This window comes from Lolium perenne, chromosome 7 (genome assembly GCF_019359855.2).
Source record: "Lolium perenne isolate Kyuss_39 chromosome 7, Kyuss_2.0, whole genome shotgun sequence".
NCBI classification, from domain to species: Eukaryota; Viridiplantae; Streptophyta; class Magnoliopsida; order Poales; family Poaceae; genus Lolium; species Lolium perenne.
The window spans coordinates 25,206,848-25,218,037 of NC_067250.2; the positions used below are offsets into that span (position 1 = coordinate 25,206,848).

At 46.3% G+C, this 11,190-nt stretch overlaps 1 protein-coding gene and 1 non-coding gene across 2 annotated transcripts; both read right to left on the minus strand.

Annotated features, from left to right (window-relative positions):
* Window positions 1-2,702: 2,702 nt before the first annotated feature.
* Window positions 2,703-3,536, minus strand: LOC127313591 (auxin-responsive protein IAA20-like). Its single transcript, XM_051344080.2, has 3 exons — window positions 3,073-3,536; window positions 2,865-2,962; window positions 2,703-2,745 (listed from the first exon to the last, which is right to left on the minus strand). Exons 1-3 carry the CDS (start codon window positions 3,478-3,480, stop codon window positions 2,703-2,705), a joined length of 549 nt encoding a protein of 182 aa, XP_051200040.1. The 5' UTR covers window positions 3,481-3,536.
* Window positions 3,537-7,979: 4,443 nt separating this feature from the next.
* TRNAA-AGC (transfer RNA alanine (anticodon AGC)) lies at window positions 7,980-8,052 on the minus strand. Its single transcript has one exon. It is a non-coding gene; the product is annotated as a tRNA-Ala (tRNA).
* Window positions 8,053-11,190: the final 3,138 nt, after the last annotated feature.

The following is an 11,190-nucleotide window of genomic DNA, read 5'->3' on the forward strand; positions in this document are numbered from 1 at the left end:
GGAGTCGAGGGACAAAGATAGCAATCGATTCATTGTTCACGCAACCCTAGTTTTCATAATCATCGAGCACTTTTCGGCTGAAACCTTCGAGATCTACTTGCCCTCTACTTCCAACTAAACCCTAGTCTACAATACGTAGGCATTGACAAGTTAATCCCTTGTCAATCGAGCTCCGGACAAAAAAGTTATCACAATTTTTGTATAACATGTTTTCCTGCTCACCCGGTCAGGGACCCGGTCGGACCGGCCCATGCGCCGGCCGGTTCCGGTCTGCCGCCCGGTCAGCCGGCCTCCCAACCGGTTGGCCCGGCGTGCCGACCGGTCAACCGGGCGCCAACCGGGCGCCATCCGGGCGCCAACCGGGTGACCTCCTGGACGACACAAAGTGACCCCGGTCGGGGTCCGGCCTGCCGACCGGTTTGGACCGGCTGGTCCGGTCTGTGGCCCGGTCTGACCGGGCCCTGGACCGGACAGCCCGGCCCCAGGCCCGGTTGACCGGCCTCCTCGATGGTTGACCCAGTCCAACTTTTCCCCAACGGTTATATTTGCTCTTGGGCTATAAATAGCCCTTCTTCCACCTTGGGCTGAGTTAGTTCTTCTCATCCTCTCTCCTCCATTGTTGCATTTGAAGAACTTGCTCTCTCCCTTGATTCCTCCCATAATTCTTGCTAATTCTTGAGGGATCTAAGAGAGGAGATCTATATCTACACTTCCACCAATCCATTTCTTCTCTAAGTGAGGGGAACTCTTGGGATCTAGATCTTGGAGTCTTTTGTTAACTTTCCCCATTGTTCTTCCTCTCCAGTCTCATCCTATCATTTGTTGTTTGGGTGGGATTTGAGGTGAAGGATTTGAACACCTCTAGTGTTCTTGCTTTGCATCTTTGCATAGTGCTGAGCTCTCCACCACGATTAGTTCGAGTGAGAGACCGTGAGCTTGTTACTCTTGGAGGAAGACCTCCTAGTTGGCTTGGCGGCTGGTGCTCCGGTGATCTCTTCAAGAAGATTGTGAAGAGGCCCGGGCTTCTCCTTCGTGGAGCTTGTGAAGTGATTGTGGAGCTTGCCATCTCCAGAGCGGAGGAAAAACTAACCATAAGGAAAGGGCCATTATCCTTTGTGGGTGTGGTTCGGAGAATAGGGTGAGCCTTCGTGGCGCGGGGAATCCTTCGTGGGACCTCCACTCCTCCAAACGTGACGTACCTTTTTGCAAAGGAAGGGAACACGGGAATACATCCTCGTCTCCGCGTGCCTCGGTTATTTCTATACCCGAGCTCTCTTTCCTTGTGATAGCCATCGTGCTTGAAGTACATATATCTTGCTATCACTTGTGCTACATATATCTTGTGCCTATCTTGCTTAGCTCTAGTTGCTATTGTTACACTTAGTTGAGCTTAGCATATTTAGGATTTGTGCTTGTAAACTAAACGATAGTTTAATTCCGCATTATTACAAGACAAATCCGTAAGAGTTTTTAATTGCCTATTCACCCCCCCCCCCCCCCCCCCTCTAGGCGACATCTCGATCATTCAATTGGTATCAGAGCAAGGTCTCTCCTTGTTTAAGGCTTCACCGCCTTGAGAGTAAAGATGTCAGCTAGTATAGTGCACAATGACACAATTGTCTTTAATGGCACAAATTATCTTTTGTGGCGAAATTGCTTACTTTGTAATCTTCGGATCTTGTGTCCACATATAGAGCAATTTCTAGATGTTTGTTTTTCTCCTCCGATGCTTCCTCCCATCCATCATATTAGTTACCACTAGTATAGATGTAGTTTTTCTCTCAAAAAAAAAGTATAGATGTAGTTAGATCTAGAGTAGTGTTAAATAATATGAATAGGAGGGAGTACAAATATATGGCCAAGTTGCAAACATGTGACATAATGTGCCCCTTGCACACCTACACTCAACATCTTCAGAAGTCAGAATAATAATACAGTACCTGAATATTCATGGCCAGGACGTAAGCCTAGCCGGCTGATGAGAAAAAGAGGTTACAGTGCACTCTAGCTGTCGCGCACCTTGTTAAACCATCGATCACCTCACACGAGCGACTCTGCTGCACAACATTTGTCTCTGAAGACGGAAGAAAGAAATTCAGAAAAGAAAAAAAAAAGCGGGGAAGGGATTTGGAAATTATGTCCCAGTGATATTTTCGACATGAACTGCAAGACGTGGAGACAAACATGTATTACTAGTCATGTAGTGCTCTATCACAGATACATGGGAACAAATTTAACGTACTCCTACCAGTACAGTTATTCGTCTTTGTTTCTCGAAAAGGAGGATAAAGGCATGAGCAATGGTGGCATACATAACTAGTTGCTCCATGTAAAAAAGTTGTCAGAAACAACATGATGAATTTTATCTCTTCAATGGAAGCTACAATTTTAGTTAGAAAAAAAAAAAAAGGGACCCCACAAATATGGCACTATGTATCTCTCTCTCCAAAAAGCATGCTTTTAAGGCTTAAGATCCCACTTTCTGAAGAGGAGGCTGCCTCCTCATCCGAACCTACTTTGGACCACTCGAACCTAGATAAAGGTGTGAGCCAGTACCTCTAGGGCAATGCATTGGCATGCCCTAAGCTCCGGCAGAACAATTATTCAGTAAGCTAATGGACGTAGACACGCGTGCAGATCGATGACGCCCAACCAAATTTATCTAGCAGCAGCTAGGAGTAGTAGGTAGCAAGTGCAGGCGGTTACACGAGTATCCTGAGCCGTTTGGCTGACCTGGCAAAGTCCCTGCAAATGATCGATCGAGTTGTTAGTCTGAACGGCACTGACGATGCGGTGTTGCTACATCAAATTCCATCCCTGAATGCATGCGCACTGGAGAACGGAATTGATCACGATCGACTTACTCCCACGGCACGTCTCCGACCAGCAGCCAGTCCCCGTCCCCGTCCTCGTAGGTCACCGCGAATGGGCCGCGACCACGGCGGCGGCGGTCGTCCCGGTCCTGCAGCGCCTCCCTTGCATCTGCGTGAGGTTACGAGAAATCGTCAGTTATTGATCGACAAACCGAAGTCAATGATGGAGCGCATGTGTTGGCGCTATGCTGCCGCGCGCGTTTGCAGATTGATGACCTTGGCGAGCGGAGGGGGAGGGCGGGAACATGAGGCGGAGCGTGCGGAGGAGCTGGTGGTAGGAGCCGTGGAGGGAGAGGTCGACCTTTCTCCCGATGGGCGCCCCTTCCATGCTCACCTTCACGTGGCCGCGGCGGCGCGCGCTCCTCACCGGCGGCCACCCCACCACCAGCTTCCTCTTCCCGTTGCACATTTCCCATTCGCAGGCGCCAGCGCCGTGTTCGCCGCCGCCGCCGCCGCCGATGCGGTCGTTAATGTCGTCGTCGTCGCGCAGAGAGAGCGGCAGCGTTGCCTTGGGAGCCCCGAACGGGTCGGTCCACGCCCTCTTCCCGCAGGAGGCCGCCGCTGGGTGCGCGTGGTTCGGCGGCGCGAGCCCCAGCTCCAGCTCCATGGCGCCGATGATGGCTCCCTCCTTGGCAAGACAGCGATCTTTCTGTCTCGGCAACTGAAAACTTGTGCGATGCCTGCGACAGTGATCGATTCGTCTCGTATATATACACGCGCGGGGCACCGTCCGGGGCGGACGTTTACGCCCGGGGCATGGTGGAACTGGGTAGACAGTGTGGATCACTGGACCTAGACAGTGGAGGAGGGAATAACAAAGCGTGGGGCGGAGAGGGGACACGATGTCGCGACTCAAGGGGCAGGGCAGCGGCCGGGGCTGTCTGCCTGCCGCCGCCCGGTGCGGCACTGCTTTGCCCTTCCGCGTGTGCCGCCGCGCTATAGTGGGGGACTGGCGGTGGTGCAGTGCAGTGTGGACCGGGGCCGGTTGCTCTGCTCTGTCTCACAGGAGCGCACCAGCGGGCTCCTTGTACCTAGCTCTACAGTTTCCTGGGTTACTAGGTTAGCACTAGTCGCAACGCCTTGCGATGCGAGGTACTCCCTCGGCTCTAAAACAAAAAATATCGCTATCTTTTTAAAATACAAATATAGATGGTATAGCGCATCTACATGCATTTCAGATTTAGTTAAAGTTGTGATATTTATTTTAGAACATAGATAGTACAAGTAGAGGTCAACCACTCGTGAGAAAATTGCAGAAACCAGCAACTTTTGGGGTTATTGTTGCGAAGACCAGTGACTTAAATTTTTCGTTACACAAACCAGTCACTCTAGTGGTAGTTGGTTGCAAGGAACTCTAATTAACAAATTATGAAATTAAACAACATGCTTGCACTTGGTAGCCACACTCAATTGGTACCCAGATTTTTCACACCTTTACCCTAGTAGATTCCGCAATTGGGTTGTGGCTCTCCTCTTCACCTCCGTAAAGAATCCTCCTCAATGGGGTGGCCGGCCCCCCCTATCTGCCATGGCCGGGACTTGCAGCAAGGCGACCCTCTATCACCGCTCCTTTTTGTGCTTGCAATAGATCCACTTCCATAAATCCTTGAGAATGTGACGACGATCGGCCTCTTACACAAGATTCGGGGAAGGAGGGCTATTTTGAGGACGTCTCTATATGCGGATGACGCGGCGGTCCTTCAAAACTTTTGGGACACAACCGGCCTTTGCACCAACTTCCAAAAAAGCACCGTCACACCGATTCATTGTGGGACCGTAGACCTCGACTACATCCTTGAGGGGATGCTGGCAAGCCATGTCACCTTCCCGATGCGTTACCTTGGGCTTCCACTCTCGGTTTGGCGCTTGACAAGGAGATATTTGCAACACCTAGAAGACAAGTGCGTCGGAAAGCTACCAACTTAGAAGACAAGGAGATATTTGCAACACCCAATGCAAAATGAGTCTACAACATACTAATGATACAATGCATGACACCACATGTAAATTACTATGCATTATGAAGGTAGTAACTTAAACTAGTAACATGACATATGTTACTAGTCTAATTAACTCCCCACTATGACCAGCCTTATAAACATGACGAATACCTAGACCACAACATTAGCGGTCTACACGTTGTTTCCCAATTGACTTTACATTTTCCAAGCATTCATCGATCACTCATTCAGTTGCCTAATGATGACGTTGTATGTACTAGTAGCCTACACGAAAATGACAAAATATCTAAATGGCACTATAATGATTGGTTGTGTACCGTTCACGGTAATAAGAAATCCCTTTTCACATTTATGTGTAGTTCACACGTGGTCATTTTTATGCCAAAATCTGCACAAATAAGTATCAACATTGCATATGCATACGTGTATTTGTTTTTTGAAACTATGAAATATCATGTTTTGGAATTTTTTTCATTATAGGGTGCACGTGCACCTGAGTTCATATCCTCCAGGACCAATATCTAGATGCATTTTCGTTATAGATACATCCATATATATAGAAAAAGTTGAATAAATTATTTTGGAACCGAGGGTTTAACTGCACACTTCAGCTAGCCGTGCCAATCAGGATCAGGTTCTTAACTCCTGCAGGATTGACTTCCTGGTGCTATCCAGCTGCATTTTGTTGGTCCATTGAACCCTGCGTGCAAAGGAGGCCGGTACGCAGCATCAAGTCGAGATCACCGACTCGCCGGGAATCGACGGGCACCCAGACAGACAATTGTGAGAGAGTGCCCAAGTACAACGAAACGAATGCATCATCGATCAATCTTGAGAAGACACCCGTGTGTCCTGTCCGGAGAAAGAGCGCACTCACCAGTCACGGCCGGCATCTACGAAACCAGACCGCACGTGTCCTTGTGGTTAAAGTTGGAAGCATTTGAGCCCGTGCATTGCACCGAGCCTGTCGATCGAGAGCCGAGATTCGACCACCAAACGTGCTGATAAATTGAACCAAAATCGGCCGGCCGGCACTGACTGATCTTGGTGCTAGTTTAATTAACGGAGCCAGCCAGCCGCACGAAAGATTCCACAGCTACAGCGCTGCAGGTTTGCTATATCGTCAATCCATTATTTTTCTCTTTTTTTCCGCAGCTCCCAGCACTCCTCAATAAAGTCATTCTCTATTTTACAATTACCTATATAATCTCTCCTTCCCTCTGGACTATGAACGATCTGTGTAGTTCTTGTTCTTATCATTGTTTTTCTTTTCTTTTGCTCGGTCCTACCTCGAGCCTGCAACGCCTCTTCCATGAAGGACGAACCTCCTCTACATGCACCATATTTTTCATATTTTCCCTTTGATGAAGGGCCTCATAAACATGCGCAAGAGTTAGTTCTTCACATCTTAATAATATATGATATCTTGGAAATTTGCAAAGGATAGCATGCAGCGAGCATAAAAGTAGAAGACCCAAATCATCTTCCTCATACTTTACTTCCGCCAACTGTAAATCAGAAATGGTCTCTTGAAAGGTAGATGCATAATTTAGTATTGAACCTCCCTCAAGCTACTTGTGCGAAAAGGTTCATCTTCGTGTGCATCTCGCTTTCTAGACTCTTTGACATGCACATCGATTCCAGCTTCAGCCACATGGTTGCTCTTGTTTTACTCTAGCATCACTTCTTAGAAAATATTATTGCGAGATGGAGATGAATCAATGCAAAACCTTACGATCCTTCCGCTTAATTTCCTTGGTAGTCCATGTCTTCGAGCCCTATGCTGAATCCGCCCAACGCATGACCCTGATCGGGGTGTGCCGTTGCACAAGGCAAACCTTGTGTTGTAGTCCAACAACGACAGATCGAACTTCATCGAGCCATCGAAACCCTAGACATGAAACACGTACGGAGTATGATACCACTTGTTATAATCACAACATGCAAAGAAGCATATATAGTGGTTGTAACCTGGGTGATCCGTACCGTGAGGGGGGCAGAGCCCCCCCCCCCCCCTCCCCTCCTCTCCACCTCACTCCCTAGCACCCTCCCCATCCTCGCTCCACTTGTCATAAGTTAGACTTTATATGAATATGGATACCAATTTAACAAAGGATAAGTATATGGTGAAAACCACATTTTCAGTGAAAATATGTAAACTATCACCATGGGTCATTGGATGGTTAACGGATGAAGGCGGATCAGGATGTGGAACCTTTGATTAGCAACTTATCCCTGTTTTGTACTTTTCAATAGTACCATCAGACAACAAAAAGTTGGCGGACAAAAAAAGAAGGTGCCTAAAACGTAAAAGAAGTGTAAGCAGGTTGGCTTCCATGATAGCCGTAATTGCCCAAACATCAACTAAAGAAATCCTACAGATAGCTGTCATACACCAAAATAAATCCTTTGTGAATACCAGCTCCATTATTGATGCGTTCATGTTAATCTGCAAGTTGTGTTAAAGTTCAAACATGCTCCTTGGCTAAGAAATCATATGGTTGTTTAATCTCCAATGCTTGTTTTGGTGCAGTTCAAGAAGTTCATTGGTTGCCTTTTAAAGATGAATATTGAAGTCCTTAGTGCTGTATTTCTTTTATGTGTATCTATGAACATTGTAAGTTACTCCGAGAGCATTCTAGTTGTTCCTTGGAGCAGGCTGCCGAGTCTACTTGTTTTTGTCAAACTATTGTACTCAGTGAGTCTACTTGTTTTTGTCAAACTATTTTACACAGACCATTTCACACAATCTATTTAACAAAATTGCAGAATGAGTATAATAAATTCAGAGTAGAGTTCTCGTATTGCCTGGACAAGATTCTGTATACCAGCAGAACTGCAACTAAAATTGCAACATCCAAATACAACTTCAGAAAAGACAGTACAGAACGTCACGCTGCGGAATCGAAATGGCGCAGCCGCCATCGCATAGCCTGTGCGTGTGTGGAGCAGGGAGGATAGCTTCATGGCTCCTCTACATTTGGCTGCTACGGCGGGCTGAGCGACGATAACGGCCCAATACAGGCGGCCAGTCTCCTCGCCGGTTTCATATCCCATCCGCGTCAGGTACGGCCCGCTGGGTTTCTTTCTTCACATCCATGGTTCAAAAAAAAATGAACGAAATCGTAAAAAATAGAATCTAATTTGGAGATGCGGGGTATCGATCCCCGTGCCTCTCGCATGCTAAGCGAGCGCTCTACCATCTGAGCTACATCCCCGCTGTGATAATATAATATAAGAAGTTCCTACATCGAATCAGTGATAAACTATACAGAACCGAGAGTGCCAAGTGCAAACATTGATCAAACCACAAACCACTACGCATAGGAACCAACACAGCAGACCGGGGATCGCATAAGAGAAATCCATGTTTTGGTGCCGACGCGTGTCGTCCATATATTTTACTAATAGAGTAGGATTGGTCTAGCCTCTAATACATAACCTATCATGTAGGTGTAATCTTTCGCTCAATACTAAAATCCATAACTGAGGTGTGTTTGGTTAAGATGTAGATTCCTAAAAATCAGCTGTGAAAAATCTTCTGTGAGCTGCTGTGAGAAAGTAGAAAGTTATTTGGTTGCAATAACTGTGAACTGTGGATTCAATAAAAATGTGTGTATTACCCATGAGCTTCTGAAAGATTATTTATATGGTAACTGATTGTAGAATAACAATCTTGTCAGTGTTGAAGATGGGTCAATGTGGGATTTTTTTATTGCCGCGGGCTCTCCAACAAAAATTAGGGACACAATATTGTGTCAATCTTCTACTTCCTCCTTTGGTTATTTCACCCCCCATTTAATGTTGCTAGTTTATTTGTTGCTTGGTTGCTAGTGTACACCTATCATATATGTGTCTTCACATAGTTGCATTTTAGAAGAACTTTATCCACAAATATTATTAAAATCAACTAATTGGATTAAAATTGCCGTGTCCTATTCAAGCCCTCTAATCCTTCAATAATACTAGTGGTTACCAACGAGAGACATATATGGCGACCAAAGTCATATGAGTTGCCCAAATACAATGTTTGGCCATTTCATCTCCATTCTAGCAATCTCATTAAGAACCAGTGGCTTGTTTAGATATGGAAACAATATTAACCTCTTTTTTGTGTGGGGTACGCGTGAGATCTGGTTTTATTAACCTCGTGTGTTGCCTCCTTGCGCGCTAAATCTCACATGTAAAATCTTTCAACCATTGTCCATGTTCACATGAAATGAATTAGTGGAAAGCGTTCAGTCGGGGTGGGGCAGCATGAAATGATTCAACCAAAACCGTTAAGGTCGGCAAAAGCCCTCCATCACACGTGTGCTAATACTTTTAAGCATTGTTCACATGCTCATGAAATGAATTAATGGAAAGTTTTCAGGTGAAGGAGGGGGTATAAATTGTTCATATTTGAAAAAAATACTAACCTCTCTTGCGTGGGGAATGCCAGAGATCGGCTTGTATTAACCTCGTGTGTTACATCCTCACGCGTTAAAGCTTGCGTGTAAAATCTTTGAAGCATTTTCTACATTCACATGAAGTGAGTTAGTGGGAAAGCGTTCAGTGAGGGGAAGGGGGAGGCGCGGATGAAGGGTTTAACATGAAAATGAGTTAGTGATACGTCTCCGACGTATCGATAATTTCTTATGTTCCATGCCACATTATTGATGATATCTACATGTTTTACGCATACTTTATGTCATATTTATGCATTTTCCGGCACTAACCTATTAACGAGATGCCGAAGAGCCAGTTGTTGTTTTCTGCTGTTTTTGGTTTCAGAAATCCTAGTAAGGAAATATTCTCGGAATTGGACGAAATCAACGCCCAGGGGCCTATTTTGCCACGAAGCTTCCAGAAGACCGAAGAGAAGACGAAGTGGGGCCACGAGGCGGCGCCACACTAGGGCGGCGCGGCCCAGGTGCTGGCCGCGCGGCCCTACCGTGTGGGCCCCTCGTGACTCTCCCGACTCTGCCCTTCCGCCTAGAAATAGTCTTCGTCGCGAAACCCCCAGTACCGAGAGCCACGATACGGAAAACCTTCCAGAGACGCCACCGCCGCCAATCCCATCTCGGGGGATTCAGGAGATCGCCTCCGGCACCCTGCCGGAGAGGGGATTCATCTCCCGGAGGACTCTACACCGCCATGGTCGCCTCCGGAGTGATGAGTGAGTAGTTCACCCCTGGACTATGGGTCCATAGCAGTAGCTAGATGGTTGTCTTCTCCTCATTATGCTTCATTGTCGGATCTTGTGAGCTGCCTAACATGATCAAGATCATCTATCTGTAATGCTATATGTTGTGTTTGTTGGGATCCGATGGATAGAGAATACTATGTTATGTTGATTATCAATCTATGTGTTGTTTATGATCTTGCATGCTCTCCGTTACTAGTAGATGCTTTGGCCAAGTTGATGCTTGTAACTCCAAGAGGGAGTATTTATGCTCGATAGTGGGTTCATGTCTTCGTGAATCTGGGGGAGTGACAAAAACCCCTAAGGTTATGGATGTGCTGTTGCCACTAGGGATAAAATATTGATGCTATGTCCGAGGATGTAGTTATTGATTACATTACGCACCATACTTAATGCAATTGTCTGTTGTTTGCAACTTAATACTGGAAGGGGTTCGGATGATAACCTGAAGGTGGACTTTTTAGGCATAGATGCATGCTGGATAGCGGTCTATGTACTTTGTCGTAATGCCCAATGAAATCTCACAATACTCATCATATCATGTATGTGCATTGTCATGCCCTCTCTATTTGTCAATTGCCCAACTGTAATTTGTTCACTCAACATGCTATTTATCTTATGGGAGAGACACCACTAGTGAACTGTGGACCCCGGTCCATTCTTTTACATCGAATACAATCTACTGCAATACTTGTTCTACTGTTTTCTGCAAATAATCATCATCCACACTATACATCTAATCCTTTGTTACAGCAAGCCGGTGAGATTGACAACCTCACTGTTTCGTTGGGGCAAAGTATTTTGGTTGTGTTGTGCAGGTTTCACGTTGGCGCCGGAATCCCTGGTGTTGCGCCGCGCTACATCTCGCCGCCATCAACCTTCAACGTGCTTCTTGACTCCTACTGGTTCGATAAACCTTGGTTTCTAACTGAGGGAAACTTACTGCTGTACGCATCACACCTTCCACTTGGGGTTCCCAACGGTCGCGTGCTGCACGCGTGTCAAGCTAAATTTCTGGCGTCGTTGCCGGGGAGATCAAGACACGCTGCAAGGGAGTCTTCACATCCCAATCTCTTTACTTTGTTTTTGTCTTGCTTTATTTTATTTACTACTTTGTTTGCTGCACTAAATCAAAATACAAAAAAATTAGTTGCTAGCTTTATTTTATTTA